This window comes from Petaurus breviceps, unplaced genomic scaffold (assembly GCF_028583685.1).
Source record: "Petaurus breviceps papuanus isolate PSGF00001 unplaced genomic scaffold, PetGlider_PUasm1.0 37, whole genome shotgun sequence".
In the NCBI taxonomy this organism is placed as follows: Eukaryota; Metazoa; Chordata; class Mammalia; order Diprotodontia; family Petauridae; genus Petaurus; species Petaurus breviceps.
Window position 1 is genome coordinate 34486143 of NW_027186296.1, and position 16947 is coordinate 34503089.

Below are 16947 nucleotides of genomic sequence, written 5' to 3' on the forward strand. Positions count from 1 at the left end.
CCCACATCTCCACCCATGCACAGCGATGTAAGGACATCCAGGAAGGAAATGCAGAAAGCTAGACGGATGTGAGCTGGGCAGCAGTGTCGCCTTAACTGTCCCAACTGCCCTCATACTGAGTTCGAAAAAATGACAGCCCTTTCCACTAGGGGATTTTCAGGTGGAATGTCTGTGCCTGTGGAAGGAAAGGTCCTCAGAAATCCATCTCCTTTCCTTCTCAAACCATTACCTCATTTTGGCATCATCTTTTTTTCAAGCATTCACTGAATTTACACCCAGCCAAGGGGGGAGGCTTCAACTGAGGAAGGAGATTGTGGTTTGGTTTATCATGTGTTTGAGGCATAACCCAGAGAGAATGCAGTTAGGTGAGGGGTAACCAGCAGTTATATTTGGAAGGGGGAATGAAAAGAGATGAGAAGGGCAGGTTATAGTCAGGGAAGGGAATGATTGGTAGTTAGAATTGGTTGTTAGAATTACAACTGAGTAAGAGTGTTTAACAGGGATCATTGGTTTAGAGCTGAAGAGAGCCTGAAAAGCATTTGGGTCCAATCAAGACAAGTCTAGTCAATAAGCATTTATTACTCACCTACTATGTGCCAGGCCCTGTGTTAAGCAGTAGGGATACAAAAAAGGGGCAGAAAACAGCTCCTGCTCTCAAGCAGCTGGAAGTCTAAGGGGAAAACAGCAGGGAGATTAATAAATACAGAGCATTTATATATATACCACACATGTGTGTGTATATATATGTATGTATATACACATGTATACACACACATGCCCATGTGCATATATGTTAATTTGGAGATAATCCCAGAGGGAAGACATTAGTATTAAGAGGATCAGGAAAGTTTTCTTGTAGAAAGGTGGATTTTAGCAAGGACCTGAAAAGAGTCAGGTAAGTCAACAGATGGAGGTGAGGAGAGAGAATTCCAAGCATGAGGGACAGCCAGTAAATATGACTAGAGTCATGAGGTAAACCATCGTGTGCAAGGAATAGCAAGGAGGGAGAATAATATATAAGAAGACTGGAGAGGAAGGGGCCAGGTTATGGAGGACTTTAAAAACTAAACAGAGTATTTTTTATTTGATCCTGGAGGCAATAGGGAGCCACTGAAATTTATTGAATAGGGGAGTGACTTGGTCAGACCTGTACTTCAGAAAGATCATTTTGATGGCTGAGTAGAGGACAGACTTAAGTGTAGAGACCCTTGAGGCAGGCAGACCAGCCAGGAAGCTATTGCAATAGCTCAGGTTTGAGGTGATAAGGGCTGGTACCAGGGTTGTGGCTATGTCAGATTCAAGAGAAAGGGTCATAAATGAAAGATGTAGCAAAGGTAGAATTAACAGGACTTGGCATCAGATTGCATATAGAGGCAGGGTGAGAGTGAAGGATGAAACCTAGGCTTCAAGTCTGGGTCACTGATGTTTTGAAAGTTGGAAAAAAGGAGACAGTTTTGGGGGAAAAGATATCAAGCTTAGTTTTAGATGTGTTTGGTTTAAAATACCTAAAGGGCATCCATTTGAAATGGTGTGGTGGATAACTGAAGATGTGAGACTGGAGGTCAGGACACAAGTTAGAGCTGGATTATACTCAGGCTGTGTATATATATATAACTAGGGTGGTTAAATGACTTTCCTGGGGTCACAAAGTCATTAAGTGGGATTTGAATTCAAGTCTTTCTGACTTCAAGTCTGGTCCTGTATATACCATAGGTATAGGTAGAAGTGAGTTTAAAGCTAGGGGTGTGTGTTTATGTGTGCATGTGAGTGTGAGCACACATGCACATACATACATACTGAGCTATACAGGACCTGCTCCTTCATTTTCCCTTTCTTCCTGACAGGTTTCCTCTCTTCCCCCAAGTAGAGTAATTGAATAAGTTTTTTTGAATCTGTCAATATATCTGATTTGCTGCTGAGGAAGTATACTGGGTATATTATCCATACACAGATAGTTTCTGGCTCTCAGCATGCCTTCCTCCCTACAGAAGATAGACTGAGCCTAATACAGCCTGGTGGTTGTGGGAGGGGGTTATTGCCAGACAAAGCAGGTTGCCTTCCTACATATGCTGAGACCAGAAGCTCACAGCCATAAATCCTTAGTCTCCCCCCACCCTCAGAAATAGCAGTGGGACAGGAGATGCTCTCCCAGAGTGCAAACCATGGTCCATTGTGGTAAAGTCTGTCTTCCCACCCATCCTCCCCAGAGACCTCTCTCCTTGACTCTTCACTGAGATGGCACGCTTATACATTTGCAGATAACAGAGAGCTGGGAGGCATAGCTAATGTATTGGATGAGAGAATCAGGATCAAAAAGCACCTTGACAGGCTGGAACAATGAGAGGATCCTGACAAGATGAAGTGTAATAGGGATAAATGTAAGGTTTGGCACTTGGACTGAAGGAAACTCAGCTCCGTAAGTCAGCCCAGAAGCATGTATTAAGTGCTTGCTGTGTGCCAAGCACTGTGCTAAGTGCTAGAGAGAGAAAGAGAAGCACACACAAACAGTGCCTTCCTGCAGCAAGCTTACCCTTCAGTGAGGGAGACAGGGCCAGACAGCTGATCTTGGAAGGAGAGCCAGGGGTTCTTCGTGGATGGTTCCAAGTCAACAGTATGCAGACAGAAAGCTTCGTTAATGAGAGCAGAAAGTCCAGAGTGATGGCAATGAGAGTGAATTCCTGCTCTCTCCTGGACAAGCTACATTTAACATGTCCCCAAGAGCGGGTGCCACAGTTTAAGAAGGATTGTTGACCACCTGGATGGCAACAAGATTGATAAAGGGACTAAACACTATACAGTACAAAGATCACTCAAAGAAACTGGGGCTGGGGAAGAGAATACTAAGGGAGGGGGGAATATGATTACTGTATTCAGTTGTTTGAAAGGTCATATAGAAAAGGCATTCTGGCTTTTTCATCTATAAAAATAGGACCATTGAATAGAAATTACAGGTAGGCTAATTTCTTAATTAAAAAAAAAACTCAGAATTTAGCAAATTTGTATTAAGCACCCACCTTACGTGGGTCATTGTTCTGGGGCAGATACAAAGTTTAGAACTTAGAGCTCATTATCCTACCCTCTTCCATGATGCAGATAAGAAACTAACTCTAGAGAAAGGAAGACTTGGGCAAGGTCACACAGGCAGTTAGGTGGTACCATAGTGCACAGAGTCCTGGGCCTGGAGTTAGGGAAATGTGACTTCAGATCCAGCCTCAGACACACACTTCCTAGTGGTAGGACTGAGCAAACCACTTCACCTCTGTCCTGCAGTTGTAAAATGGGGACCAACCAGGTAGTGTAGTGCCTGGAGCACTGGACCCGAGTTCAAATGTGACATCAGTCACTTTCTAGCAGTGTGACTCTGGGCAAGCCACTTAACCCCTGTTTGCCTCAGTTTCCTCATCTGTAAAATGAGCGTAACAGCCCCAACCTCCCAGGGTTGTTGTGAGGACCGGATGAGATCATATTTTAAAGCACTGTGCCTAGCATGTAATGGTGCTATAGAAAAGCTTATTCCTTTCCCCTAAATAACAGAACCAGAATTTTAACCTAGACCAGGGTTTCTTTGATAATTCCTGATCTCTTTGCTAGCTGCTAGATGTCAACACCTGGTGCCCCATTATGCCTCAAACTCATCTGAATTCTCCCTCTCCCCTTCCCCCACCTATATAGGCCTCTCTTCCAATCAAGCATTTATCAAGGGCCTATTATATGCCAAGTATTCTGCTAGACAGAGGTATAAAAAAAAAAAGATCTTTATATTGCACAAGTCTAGCCTGCTTTTTCACTGTCCTGCTCAAAAAGCCTTCAGCAGCTTCCCTGTTGGCTCTAAGATACGATATAGATACTCTTGAGCCCGGCATTTAATGCCCTCCACAGTCCTGCACTCATTTGGCTTTTATTTCCTATTGCATTACACATTGCAGTCAAGCTGGACTGTTAGCTGTTTCCTTGACTCAGTGTATTATCTCCCACTGCTGTGCATTTATAAATACAAGCTTGTCCCCCCATGCCTGAAAAGCAGTCCCTTTGCATCTCCAGTTTTCAGAATCTCTCTTTCTTCCAAAGTTCAACTGAGGCAGCACCTCTTCCTTGAAATAATCCCTTATCTCCTCCACCACCACCCCCAAACTTGTAAGTGTCCTCTCCCTTAAATATTCCTAAGACACTTCATCTAGTCTCTCCTTTGCCCCCTTCGCCCTTTTCAGCCCACCCAGGAGAATTCTAAGTTCCTTGAAGTTAGGGGCTGGTTAATTTTTGCCTGTGTATATATATACTTAGCCTAGTGCCTTAATCATAGTAAATGCTGAATAAATGTGGACTGAATTGAATTGAGGACCAGGAAGTGCCTCATCACTAGAAAACTTTAAACAAAGGCTCAGTGACCCTTTCGAGGTGTTGTATAGAGGAATTCATATTTCAGATTTGGGTTGGCCTAGCTGACCTAGTCCTAGGTCACTTCCAACTCAAGTAGTCCCTGATTCAGTAAAGGAGGAGGCAGTGGAAAGGAGAGCCAAATTCACACTGTACTTCAGGAAAGGCTTTATGTCTGAAATGTTTGAAAAGGGAGTGGTTTATTAGGCACAGTGCATTCCGAATTGCAGATAGTCAGTCTTGATTTTGTTTTGAAGTTAGGAAGATGAGAGGTAGATTCCTACCTTTTACTCCAGTGGAATTCTAAAAATTCTAAGAGCCATCTAAGGGATCAAGATTAACAGAAATGACCAAGCCCCATTCTAATAAAGATCTTGAATAAAAAGGAATTTTTTTTAAGACCAGAAAGGGGAGATAGTGTGGAAAGATCATTGGATTGAAGGAAAGAGTATGAGTGGATGGGACAGTGATAAATGACAAGAGAAAGAAAAGAGAGCTGCTCAATTCTTACTTTGCCTTTGTTTTCTTAGCCAAAGAAGAATGACCTTTTAGATGGAAAAGGACAGAACAGCAACAACAAAAAGATCCAGGGTTTTAGTGGACAAGCATAATATGACAGACAAAAAAACTAGTGTGATTTTAGGCTACTAAAAGAGGAATAACTTCCAAGAATTAGTAGGTGATATAGTCCAGCTGCCCTGCTCAGACCACATCCGGAATATTGTTTTCAGTTCTGATCACCAAAGTTTAGGAAAAAATTTGATCAGCTCAGGAGTATCCAGAGGTAGGCCACAAGGATAGAAAAGAGCCTTCAGTCTGTGTCGTGGGATAGATCAGTTGAGGTACTTGAAGAGAAGAAAAGACTTGGGATTATTGGGGAAGGGAGACATGATAACTATCTTTGTGTCTTTGTGCAAAGAGACAGATTTAGGCATACGAAGAATTGGAACTATTCAGACAGGCACAGTGGATAGAGCACTGGCCCTGGAGTCAGGAGGACCTGAGTTCAAATGCAGCCTCAGATACTTAGTGGCTGTGTGGACCCTGGGCAAGTCACTCAACCCCTGTTGCCTCACCACCCCTACCACCCAGAAGAACTATCCAGAAGTGCAATAGGTTCCCTAAGGAGGAAAAAGAAGTAGTCAGGTTCCCCTCCTTGCAGGTCTTTAAACAGAGGCTAGCTGATGACTGTCTGGGCCTATTACACTGAGGATTCCTTTGCAGGTGTGGATTGAATGAGGTGGTTGATGAGGCCCTCCCAACTGTAAAAAAATTCTATGGATCCAACTCCTAGCTGTGACATTTCTTAGAATTATAAACTTAAGGAGGTGGCCTCAGTAGTCCCATCAAGCTGTAAAACTAGGACCCTATGATCAGTGATCCCATGCCTTGGCATCCCTGAACCCAATCCCAAATCCCATGGTAACTTCTAGTTACTATGTACTATTTGTTGCTGTTCAGTAGTTTCACTCATGTCCAACTCTTCGGGACCCCATTGGGGTTTTCTTGGCTAAGATCCTGGAGTGGTTTGCCATTTCCTTCTCCAGCTCATTTTACAGATGAGGAAACTGAGGCAGGCAGGGTGAAGCGATTTGCCCAGGGTCACACAGCTATTGTTTGAACTCAGGAAGATATCTTCCCAACTCCAGGCCTGCCTTCTATCCACTGCACAACCTAGCTGCCCTTACGGTGTCCTATAGTTACAGAGTAATCCCATATTCTTTAGTATTAAGTGTTGCTTATGAGGTAACAAGAGTAAAGAGAAAGAGAAATTATTTATGACTTTTTAATTCAATTCAACATTTAATTGCCTGCTCTGGGCAAGGGACTGACTGAGCTAAGAGCTGGGGCAAAGAGGGTGAGAAACAGCTCTCAAGGCTCTTTCTTAGGTCCTGATTTGAGGGTAAACATCTATGTTATTTATTGTGCTTACTGAGTGCTTTGTGTAAAATATCCTTGAGAGTTCTGCTCCTTGGTCCCTTCTGCCCTTCTTGGTTCCCCACTTAGACTCTGACCAGAGTGTCATCCCCCCTTTCAGCAAATTGAGAGATCCCAGAGCTAAGGACAAAGACGAATTAGCTGTTCCAGGGAATTGAGGTTTATCACCATTTACTCCTGAGTGCAGTTTGTTTAACAAATAACCTTGGAAAACTGAACTGAACTTTACCTTTTCCATCCACTGCCTCCTGGGAGAAACTTGAGAGAGAGACTTTGGGCCAGGGCCAGTGTTTTACTTCTCCATCTGTAAAATGGACGTGACCGTGAAAATTAAAGTTGCCGGTGACTTCATCTTGCAGACTTTCCCCGCCTTGGGAGAGGTGGCAGCAGTCTGGAGGATATGGCCCTTTTTACCAGGCTACCTACAGTGGAAATGAGGTACTCTGGGAATGGGTCCAGTGGACCACAGTGGGGAAGCAGCCCCTGGGGCTGAGGAGGAGGAAAGCAAACAGAAGGCTAGTATGTTGCCAGTGCTCCCAAATCTAGCGCTGTTGTGCAGGCAGCACCCACCCTTTGTGCTGTATTTGCTGGCTGGGGTGTTGGGGCAGGCCATATGTCTGCTCTGTTTGTCACCTCTCCTCCCTTTCCTTTTCTCACACCGGCAGAGGAATCTAGTTTTTTCCTTTGCAGTGGGGGCAGGGGGGTGAGGACACTGAATATCCAGGCTCTGTATCTAAGCAAATCAAACTTCTTTACAAACAAGAATGAGCCACTGTGAGAACAATTCACAGTGTTTGTGAAGTTGGCCCAGGCCTTTCTTAGGCCATTTCTGCCTTAAACCAAGATGGGATTTCACAGACTCTTGGAAAGCTTTCTCCATGTCCCCCCCCCCCCCCTCCCCACTGCTATCCTCTCCTCAGAATCCCACATTTCAGCTTCATACTTTTAGGCAAAAGTTTTGATTCCTCTTAAAGTGCAAAATTCCCCTTTAAGCAGTTATAAATTATTTACTCCTTGGTAGGAATGAAAGCTTCAGTTTGCTGGAAGAAAGAGTATAAGGGCATTGATGTGTTGTGTTGGGGGTAGAGTTAAGGGGATGGGGGGAGAGGGTGGGGAGGAAGACTGTAAAGAAAGAGGGAAACCAGAGACTCGAAGACAAACTGCTGACTTGGCAATTTGCTGAGGGCAGGGCCTGAGTTTGTGATTTTCTATTATCTCTGCCCTTGTTCATCTTTCCTTTACCTCTCAAAAAACAGCCCACAGACAAAAACTGAAATCCCAAACCCTGGGTAATCAAGAGCTGCCTGTGTGAGGGAGAAAGAACAGACTAATTGGGATCAGAACCTGGGGTCTAGCCCTAGCTTTTCCTGTCTGGTTGTGTGACCTTGAAGCAGCCACTGCCCCTTCTCTTGGTCTGAGTTTCCTTCTCATTCAAATGAGGGGGCTGGACTAGATGACCTCTGAGGTGTTTTGAAGCTGTGCAGTCCTCTACTAGCTTCTCTCCCTAATCTGATAATGTGATGGGGATAATAGTAACTGTCATTTACCTAATGGTTGCCTGTTTGTTTACAAAATGCCTTGTGTGTGCCTAGCACTGCCAGTAATTAGTATGCTCATTTTACAGATAAGGAAACTGAGGCTCAGGGAGATTGACTCCCCCAAGGTCACCCAGGCAGCAAATGGCAAGGCCAGGATTTGAATCCTACTTCTTCAAATCCAATAGGTTGTTGTCTTTGTTTCTGCCACAGTACAAGCTACCTCCGTCACCCTGACTGATGGAAATTAGTGTGGCAATAACCATACTAAGAGTGAGTTTTCAGGAGGAAGGGGGAGGGGGAGAGAGGGAGAAGGAAAAGGAGGGTGGGGAACAAAGGTAAAGAAAGGTGAAAGTTTCAGCTGATGATGAGGGACATTGAGACTGTGGGAACATACAGAAAATATGGGTGCCGGGGAACCAAAGGGGATGAGGATGGAGAAGCCATGGTAAATATAAAGTGAACTGGATGGCTGACCCCAAAGAGGGAAGAAAGATGAAAAATTAAGGCTAGTAGGCAGGCAGTGACTAGAGAGGAATGGCCAGAGGAGGGAGAAATCCAGTGGGATGCTGCTTCTCAGACAGGAAGGAAGATTTCCTAACCATCTTGTTGCCGAGGCAAATGCTGGCAGGTTAGCTTCAAGTCAGGTGGTGTGTGTGTGTGTGTGCGCGTGTGCGTGTGTGTGTGTGTGTGTGTGTGTGTGTGTGTGTGTGTGTGTGTTATTTTTTTAATGGCAATTTGAGAGCTCTTGGCTGTTGGATTGGAATGTGGCAATTATCACAACTAGCCCTGCACTGTCTTCAGTAAGTTGGGTCTGTACCCCTGTATTTCCTCTGAGGCTTTTGCCATTAGGTAAGCTCCTAAATTCAGCAAATTGGTTCCTTCTTCTCCCTTCATACTCTCTCCCTGTTCCCCTCCTTTTCTCTGCTATTCCCTAGTGTTTCCAGACCCAAGAGAGAAAGACCACATTTTGTAATGCTATCTTCATGACGTCAGCAACGTGATGCCCCAAACTGGAAAAGTCTACCCTACGGTGTAATTACAGAAGGCTTCATACTCCCTCCCCCCAACTCCTGTTCAGTTCTCATTGTTCAGGTTGGCAGTGAGACTGCCTTTCTCCCTCTCTCTCTTCTTCCCCCCCAACCCATACACACGTTTCCTCAACGAGGTATTTTTTTTCCTTAACAGGTGAAAGAGCTCATCCTGGACAACTGTCGGTCATATGATGGTAAAATCGAAGGCCTCACAGATGAATTTGAAGAACTGGAATTCTTAAGTACAATCAACGTAGGCCTCTCCTCAGTTGCAAACTTACCAAAGTTAAATAAACTTAAGAAGGTAAATAAGAGTAATTGGAATGTATGTTGCTATGTGGAGGTGGGGAGTTATTATTTTATATTTGAGGAGCTTAATTGAAGTTAAGTGGTTAAGTGCCAGATGTCTGCTTCAACTTGCCGGATAATTTCCTGTGACTAGTAGCCCTGCTTTTTTGGTGGGGAGCATGGGGACTGAGAAGGGAGGGTGGAGCTTGGTTGTTTTCAGGGTGTGCTTAATGTGAAGTGTTGGCTTTTTTCTCCTCTCCCTGCATTCTTTAGCTTGAACTAAGTGATAACAGAATCTCCGGAGGACTGGAAGTATTGGCAGAAAAGTGCCCGAACCTCACACATCTAAATCTAAGCGGAAACACAATAAAAGACCTCAGTACAATAGACCCGCTGGTGAGTAACTAGTACCTGAAGCCCCCTACCCACAAAACAAAAACAAGCAAAAACCCCAATGGAGAATAACAATAATCTTTACACTTGTGTGACATTTTTATCATTTCCAAAGTGCTTTCATACACATTATCACATGTCATCATCACCAGATCACAACATGACTGACAGTAAGGTCTGCCATCCCCATTTGGCAGAGAGGAAATTAAGTCCCGAAGGTTAAATGACTTATCTGGTCATGTAGCAAACCAGAGGCAGAGCCAGGGCTAAAGCTCAGGCCTTTCAGTTTCTAATACCTATACTTTTCCCTCTATACCACCCTGATATGTTCTAGGAACTTGAGGAATGTCATTGTACCTCATTTTTCTCATCTGTAAAATGGAGAAGTTAAACCAAGGTGATCTTTTAGCTCCCTCCCTGACATTCTGGGAGTCTCTGGAATCAGCTTCTAGATTCTAACCAGATGTCCTTTTGGACATGAGTCTGCCATGACAACTTAAGATTTTCAGCTTTTATAGCGCCCCCCCCCAGGGAAAGGGGACCCAACTGGAGTGGTTCCCACTTCTTTTCCCTGGATATGAATCTGACTTGATATGTGACTGAAGGCTGCAGACATGGCCAAACCTCACAGATTCCTATGTGTTTCAAAGGAGAACAAGTCTGAATTTTAAATATGTATTTTAAAATACTCTTTATCACTTTAAGTGGCTTAGTAATTGGTAGGAAAGGTAGTAACTAGAATTAGGTTAACAAAGTGTTACCTGGTTGAGATCCTGAGGGGACCTGCTTTAATGAATGCAGAATGATTCCCGATTAGATTAACACATCTGTTGGAATGTAAATGAGTGTTTCTGAAGTGCCTCAGGATACTTAAGCAGTCTGTTCTGAAACAGCTGAGCATTCCTCCTATAATCTTGTCCATGTTGTCAATTTAGTTATCAAATCTTTTCCTTATAGATCTTGTAAATCCCAGCCCCTGTGAATGAATTCACTATTTTTTAATTCCTGGAATGGGAGCCCAACATCATCTGGATTGGGGTGATTAGAAAGCAATTCCACAGTCCTACAATGTGGGGGCAAGTGAATTAGAACACAGAGCAGGCATTTGTTTTGAGATATAGCTAAGAGGAACTGGGCTGGTTTCATCTGATAAATTTGCTTGAATCTCAGTTTCTCTTATTCTGAAATGAGGGTACCAGTAAAAGTGAGCAGGCACCACCTTACCTTTTCCAGTCATATGCCAAAAGAATACAAAGCATTACCAAAGAAGGATCTCTAAAATAGAAACATAAGCCAACCTGTCCTGAACCCTTGTCTCTCTCAATCATTTCCAGTAGGTTGGTCATACTCTCTGTGTAAAGATATCAGGTGATGAGGAATTCACCACCTTCTGTGGCAGCTCATTCTGCACGCCACCTGGCATTGGAACGGTTTTGGTAGGAAGGAGATAAGCTTAGGATCAGACTAGGATCATAGGATTAGAGCTGGGAAGGGTTTTGGAGAAATCCTTGGGTCTGTGGACAGTGTGTGCTCTCTGTAAGTAGAGATTGTTGAATGCTTTGTGTGTTGTTTTTGTCTCCCCACCACCTAGCATAGGGCCTGATGCTGTTAGGCACTTTATAGTACTTGTTGCTGGATTGAATTAGGGTCCTTGTGAAATCTCTGTGACTCGTGATTATTGACCCAGTCTATGTGAGCCACTGAAAATACCATGGGAAGACCAGGTCACTATGGAGATTGAGCATGATGTGTTTTCTGATCTGGGCCACTAGGTGGTAGAAACCTGCTTTTGGTGGGATGGAGACATTAGGCCATGAAGGCCCACCCCCAGACTCTGTCCTCTGTTGCTAGGTGTTAAGCCACACTATGCTATTAATTAGTCATATCCACTCCTGGCAGTCATGTCCTTAATTTCTGCCACTTTCCACATTTTCCTTCTTGCTTCCCTACCCTGTTCTGTTTGTTCAGAATGTGGGCTATTTCAGAAGAAGAGCACAGGACTGGGAAATCAACAGGCCTGGGTTCTAGCACAGCCCTTAACTAGCCGTGTAACTCTGGACCTCTCACTTTACCTCTCAGAGGAAGGCTTTGTTTTCTCATCAGTCTGATGGGGACATAAGAACCTTGCCTGTCTCATGGTTCTTGGGAATTTAAAATGAGATACATTACATATGAAAGGACTTTGAGAAAATAAAAGGCACTATACAGTGCAAATTATTTTTTACTAAACTTGCCTGGGAACCAGAGAGCTATTCTGATTGGGGTGTAGCAAAGTTTACTTTTTTCTTCTTGACTTTTATGAGTGAGCAGATGGGCCAGTTTTACTTGAACTAAGTGATAGCAGAATTTGAGGACCAGAAGTTTTGTCAGAAAAAGCTCTTAAACCTCACACATCTAAATCCTGAATGGAAACAAATTAACACCTCAGGACAAAACTCTAGACCATCCCTTCCACACTCCTCTACAAGAGGTGGGGACATGTGGCCACAATTTGGGTGACAGGAAGGAGAAGGAAAACACAGTTTGGAGAGCCCCTAGAGAATTGAGAATTGGTTGTAAACATTAAAAGGCCTACACAGATATATTGCTTCCTGTCTTAGGGAAGCCTTTTAGCCCAGATGGGGTTAATGTGGTTGCTAAATTAATTTTGCTTTCAAGGGGTTAGCAGATAGATCTTGCCTTCACTGCCACCCACTTAGGCTATTTTTAAAAGCCTTCCTACAGATCCCACCTCTAGCCTCTCTCCTCTCTACTCCATCCTTGACAATGTTGCTAAAAATAATTTTCCTTATTCACAGATTCAGTCGTCACTCCGGCTAGAAAACAATCTTCAGTGGCTCCCTATTTCCTCTTGAAGAAAATTCCAGTTCCCCTTTTCTGGCATTCAGAAGGCCTTCCACAGTCTGGTGGCCACCATATCTTTCCAAGCCTTATTTCTGATAACTCCTTTTCATGTTATCTACACTCTAGTCAAATTGCACTGCATTCTCTCCTCTCCTCCTGCTCCCACACACTCGAGCTCTCTCTCTCTCTCTCTCTTTCTCTCCCTTTCCCTCTCTCTCTCTCCCTCCCTCCCTTGCTCTGTCACACACACACACACACACACACACACACACACACACACACACCAATTTCTATGCCTAGGATGTCCTCCTCTCACTTTGTCTTTTAGAGCCCCCCTCAAGGAAGCCTGCCCTGATTCTCCCCATTCTATCCCATCTAAACTCTTTTACCTCAGACCTCATATAGTAGTTCTTATATCATATAATACTATGTTATATATAATTAAGGACTGTTAGCCCCCTAATAAACTTGCAAGGTCCACGAGGGCATAGACCATGCATGGCACATCTACATTTTGTATGTTGACCATGCTTATTCCACAATAGACATTTAATACTTTTTTGTTTATTGTTTCTGAGCACAATATTTACTTCTTTGACTTTCCTCATTTCGAATTCCAATCCCCTCATATCATTGATTCGCTGTTTGTTTGCTTTTTGCTTTCAGAAAAAGTTAGAAAACCTCAAGAGCTTAGATCTTTTTAATTGTGAGGTAACTAACTTGAATGACTACAGAGAAAATGTGTTCAAACTCCTCCCCCAACTCACATACCTTGATGGCTATGACCGGGATGAGGAGGAGGCCCCTGACTCAGATGCTGAGGGGTATGTGGAGGGGCTTGAAGATGACGAGGAAGATGAGGACGGTATGTAACCTATGGAGAGCTGATATAGTTGCAGATGCCTTTGACCTTGACACTCAGGCTCTCGGGCCTCTGCTGTTCTTTGCTTCTTCATTTCAGAGAATAAGCCGGGAACAGGTAAAAAAATTCCAAGAGGGCTTGCTGTGCTCTCCACAAAGTCACTGAGCTCATCCTTCTGCTTCCAGACACCTAAGAGTGTTGGGTATCTATCTTCTTTCCAAAGCCAGTGTCTCATAGTATCCTATAGGAGAGTTAGCAACTGTTAACCCAGGTGACTTCATATGAATGGAAAGGATGTGACCTCAACCACAAAACCTCTCAAGGGGTCCTGATTCACCAAATTCCATGATGAAGGCCATATAACTGAAATAATCCCTGTTTCTTTGATTTCTATCTTTTTATAAAGTTCCCCTTGCCCCAAGGTGCAGTCTGGCCCAGGGTTTAACCATCCTGTCTGCAGGTAAACTGGGCAAAGGAGGTTAACATAGGAAATGAAAACACCCTTCCCCTGCCCTCCATAGTCAGTTCAAATAAGGGTTAGTGTTCCCTTCTGCTGATTGTACCTCTTTATCTGTGGGGGAGGATTGGCGCTGCTCTCTCCCTGATCACCTGAGACAGATGATGTCTTCACTTCTCTGGGTGTGGGGGCAGAGAAATCACCTGCATTCTCCTGGCAGCTATAGCCCAGGGAACTAAAGGATTTACCCAGGTGCCCAGGGTGCAGAGGACTTTGGCAGTAAAAGCAATAGCTAGTCAAGGTGTACTCAAAAACCAGAGTGAAGTAAACTTGGAGAAACAGCTGTCTTCCTTTGCAGAACCCTCTGGAGAGATGACAGAGAAAGAAACCCCACCTCCTGGTTTTCCCCTATATTTTGCTGTGGCTCCAAGATCTGTGTCAGTCTTGCAGCCTTTGGTGGGTTTTTTACTGCCAAAAGGAAGTAGAGAATTGAGGCAATCATCTGAATAATTCAGACAGAATATTTTTTTTTTCCTTTTTAACTCAGATTGCATCGTGTTTGCTTTGGCAGGGAAGCTGGCTTGGATCTTTCTAGGTCTTGTGAATTGTTACACCCATGAAGGTGGCATTTTGAATATGGTCTGAGCCTCCATTTTGCTTCATCCTGAGGGCTTTTGACTTTTCCAATGACCAAATAAGAGAACTTTTGTTCTTTATGCTATTAGTGACTTCTCAAAAAGAGCTAGAAAACTATTAGATCATAAGGTTTTTCTTATCATGTTTACTAACATTATTGTTATAGATCTTTAGTCTTGTTCCTCTCCCCACTCAAAACCAGAGGATGCAGGTAGAAAGATGTTAGAGGTAGGATGATGTGGAATCATTAGTACAAATACTGCTTTTGTTGGTTACATACTCTAGCAACTCAGGCCCTAGTAGTCTTTAGAGTCCTTATGCGAGAGGAAGGGACCAGCTAATCACTTTGATTCTGGCTCTGTGCAGAGGAGGAGTATGACAAAGATGCCCAGGTAGTGGAAGATGAAGAGGATGATGATGAGGAAGAGGAAGGAGAAGAGGAGGACGTGAGTGGAGAAGAAGAGGTAAGGCACCACAATGGGGTGGGAGGATTGAGGCTCTCATCCAGAGGCTCTGTGCTGTGCATAGATTTTGAGCTGGAAAAGATTCCAGAGGATTCCAGGTGTGGAAACTTTGAGGCTCAGAGAGATTCATTGTCATGTTAAGGACCACACAGTCAGGAAGTGGCTGGGATGGGATTTGAACTCAGGCCTTTTTGACACCAAGTCCATCGCTCCTCTATCTACGCTCTGCCAGCTGCTATTTGAGATGATACAGTCAGAATGTTAGACTGAACAAGAGAGTATCCACTTCATTTTGCAGATAAGGAAGCTGAGTCCTAGCAGAGGTAAAGTGCTTGCCAAAGGTAATAGCACTAGCCAGATATAACTAGTGCTAGCTAGACCAGAACCTAGATTTCCTAACTCCTAGCCTGGTGTTTCTTCCATCACATCATGCTGCCAACGTTAGACCCTGTTACTACCTAATTTCTTTTACAGATCTCTTGACAAAGGAATGTTTTCCTTTGTTTAAAAAAAAAGTCCCAGGGCTTCTTTAGACAGTGGGCTCTCTTCAGTATATTCAAGGCAAGTTTCTCTATGCAGAGATCCATTTCCAACTGATTCTTTTTTTTAGGAGGAGTGTTAAAGTGAAGCCCACTGAAAGTGAAAAGTGGTTCTTTTGGGGCGGCTAGGTGGCATAGTGAATAGAGCACCAGCCCTGGAGCCAGGAGAACCTCAGTTCAAATATGGCCTCAGACACTTAACACTAAACTAGCCATGTGACCTTGGGCAAGTCACCCAACCCCAATTGTCCTGCCTTTCCCCCTCTAAAAAAAAAAAGCAAAGAGGTTCTTTTGCTTGGGATAAAACATATATCAACTTGACCATTGGTCCTAACCATCTGCATCCCAGCATATGTAGAAATGATTCCCATGAGATGATGGCACACTAAGGTCCTTTCATCCTTCTTTCCCTCCCCATGATTAAAAAAAAATAACCCTATAAAAACCTATAAAGTGACAAAGGACATAAATATATACTTATTTCTCAAATCCTGGTGGGCCAGAATAAGGTCCTGTCCCTTCAAAGAAAGAAGCTTAGTTCAGATAAGAGGGCATTGGAAGAAAGCATTGGATTAGAAGACAGGAGATCCAGATTCTGGCCCAGGCTCTTGCTTTTCCTAGCTCTGTGACTCATTTTACTTTTCTAGACGTCATTACCTCTGTCTTTACAAGATGAAGGTTAAATTAAATGATCTTAAGGGCCCTTGAAACTCTAAGACTGTGATACTCTCTATAAGTTCATTCATAGAACTCATGTCCCTAAGAAATGGTCTAGAGAGAGACTTGAGTTCTAGTATGATTTAGAAAAATTCTTACATGATAGACCTTTAAATAGTTTATTAAAGGAACTTTGTGGCATTTGAGGGATGTATCCTTAACCTTTTGAATTCAGTATCAAGGAAAGCAGCCATTCTTCTACAAACCTTCCCTGGATATGAGGCCTTTCAGAGAGGCTTCAGCATTTTTGATGTTCTGTCCTTTCATTCTTTCAGGAGGATGAGGAAGGTTACAATGATGGGGAGGTAGATGATGAAGAAGATGAAGATGAAGTTGGTGGTAAGGCAGACATTTTGTTTTCATTGGAACAGACATGGCCAGGTGGTCATTTTTGCACATAGGTCTCCAAGTATATTCTCCTCTTCCACCCCCACGTCCCCTTCCTCCACAAGATGTGATGGGGCCCAGGTTAAGCAAGATACAGTGTGTGTCCAAAGGCTCTGGTTGTCTCTCCTGCTTTGCAGAAAATGCATATGAGTTTTCTGGGTTTGAAACAGACTGAATTGAGAGCAGTTGAACATGTGCCTGGGGTAACCCTCATCTAGTTCCTTTCTCAGTGACTGTATTCTGTAAAAAGACAGGACATGCATATAACCTAGATCATGCTTTCTCCTCCCCCCCCCCTTTTTTTTCCTCTTTTAGAAGAAGAAAAGGGACAAAAGAGAAAACGAGAACCTGAAGATGGGGGAGATGAAGATGACTAAATGGAATAACCTATTTTGAAAAATTCCTATTGTGATTTGACTGTTTTTACCCTATCCCCCCCCAACCCCACCCCCACCCCAAAACTTATTTTTTTCTGATTG

At 43.6% G+C, this 16947-nt stretch overlaps 1 protein-coding gene across 1 annotated transcript in view; it reads left to right on the plus strand.

Annotated features, from left to right (window-relative positions):
- ANP32A (acidic nuclear phosphoprotein 32 family member A) overlaps positions 1 to 16947 on the plus strand; it is a 52229-nt gene that overhangs the window by 34156 nt on the left and 1126 nt on the right. Inside the window, exons 2-7 of the mRNA XM_069098216.1 lie at positions 9036 to 9185; positions 9443 to 9565; positions 13073 to 13271; positions 14728 to 14825; positions 16357 to 16420; positions 16784 to 16947. The exon at positions 16784 to 16947 is cut by the window's right edge and continues 1126 nt beyond it. Of these exons, the coding sequence (XP_068954317.1) occupies positions 9036 to 9185; positions 9443 to 9565; positions 13073 to 13271; positions 14728 to 14825; positions 16357 to 16420; positions 16784 to 16845 (696 nt within the window). The 3' untranslated portion in view covers positions 16846 to 16947. The remainder of the gene's footprint in view (positions 1 to 9035; positions 9186 to 9442; positions 9566 to 13072; positions 13272 to 14727; positions 14826 to 16356; positions 16421 to 16783) is intronic.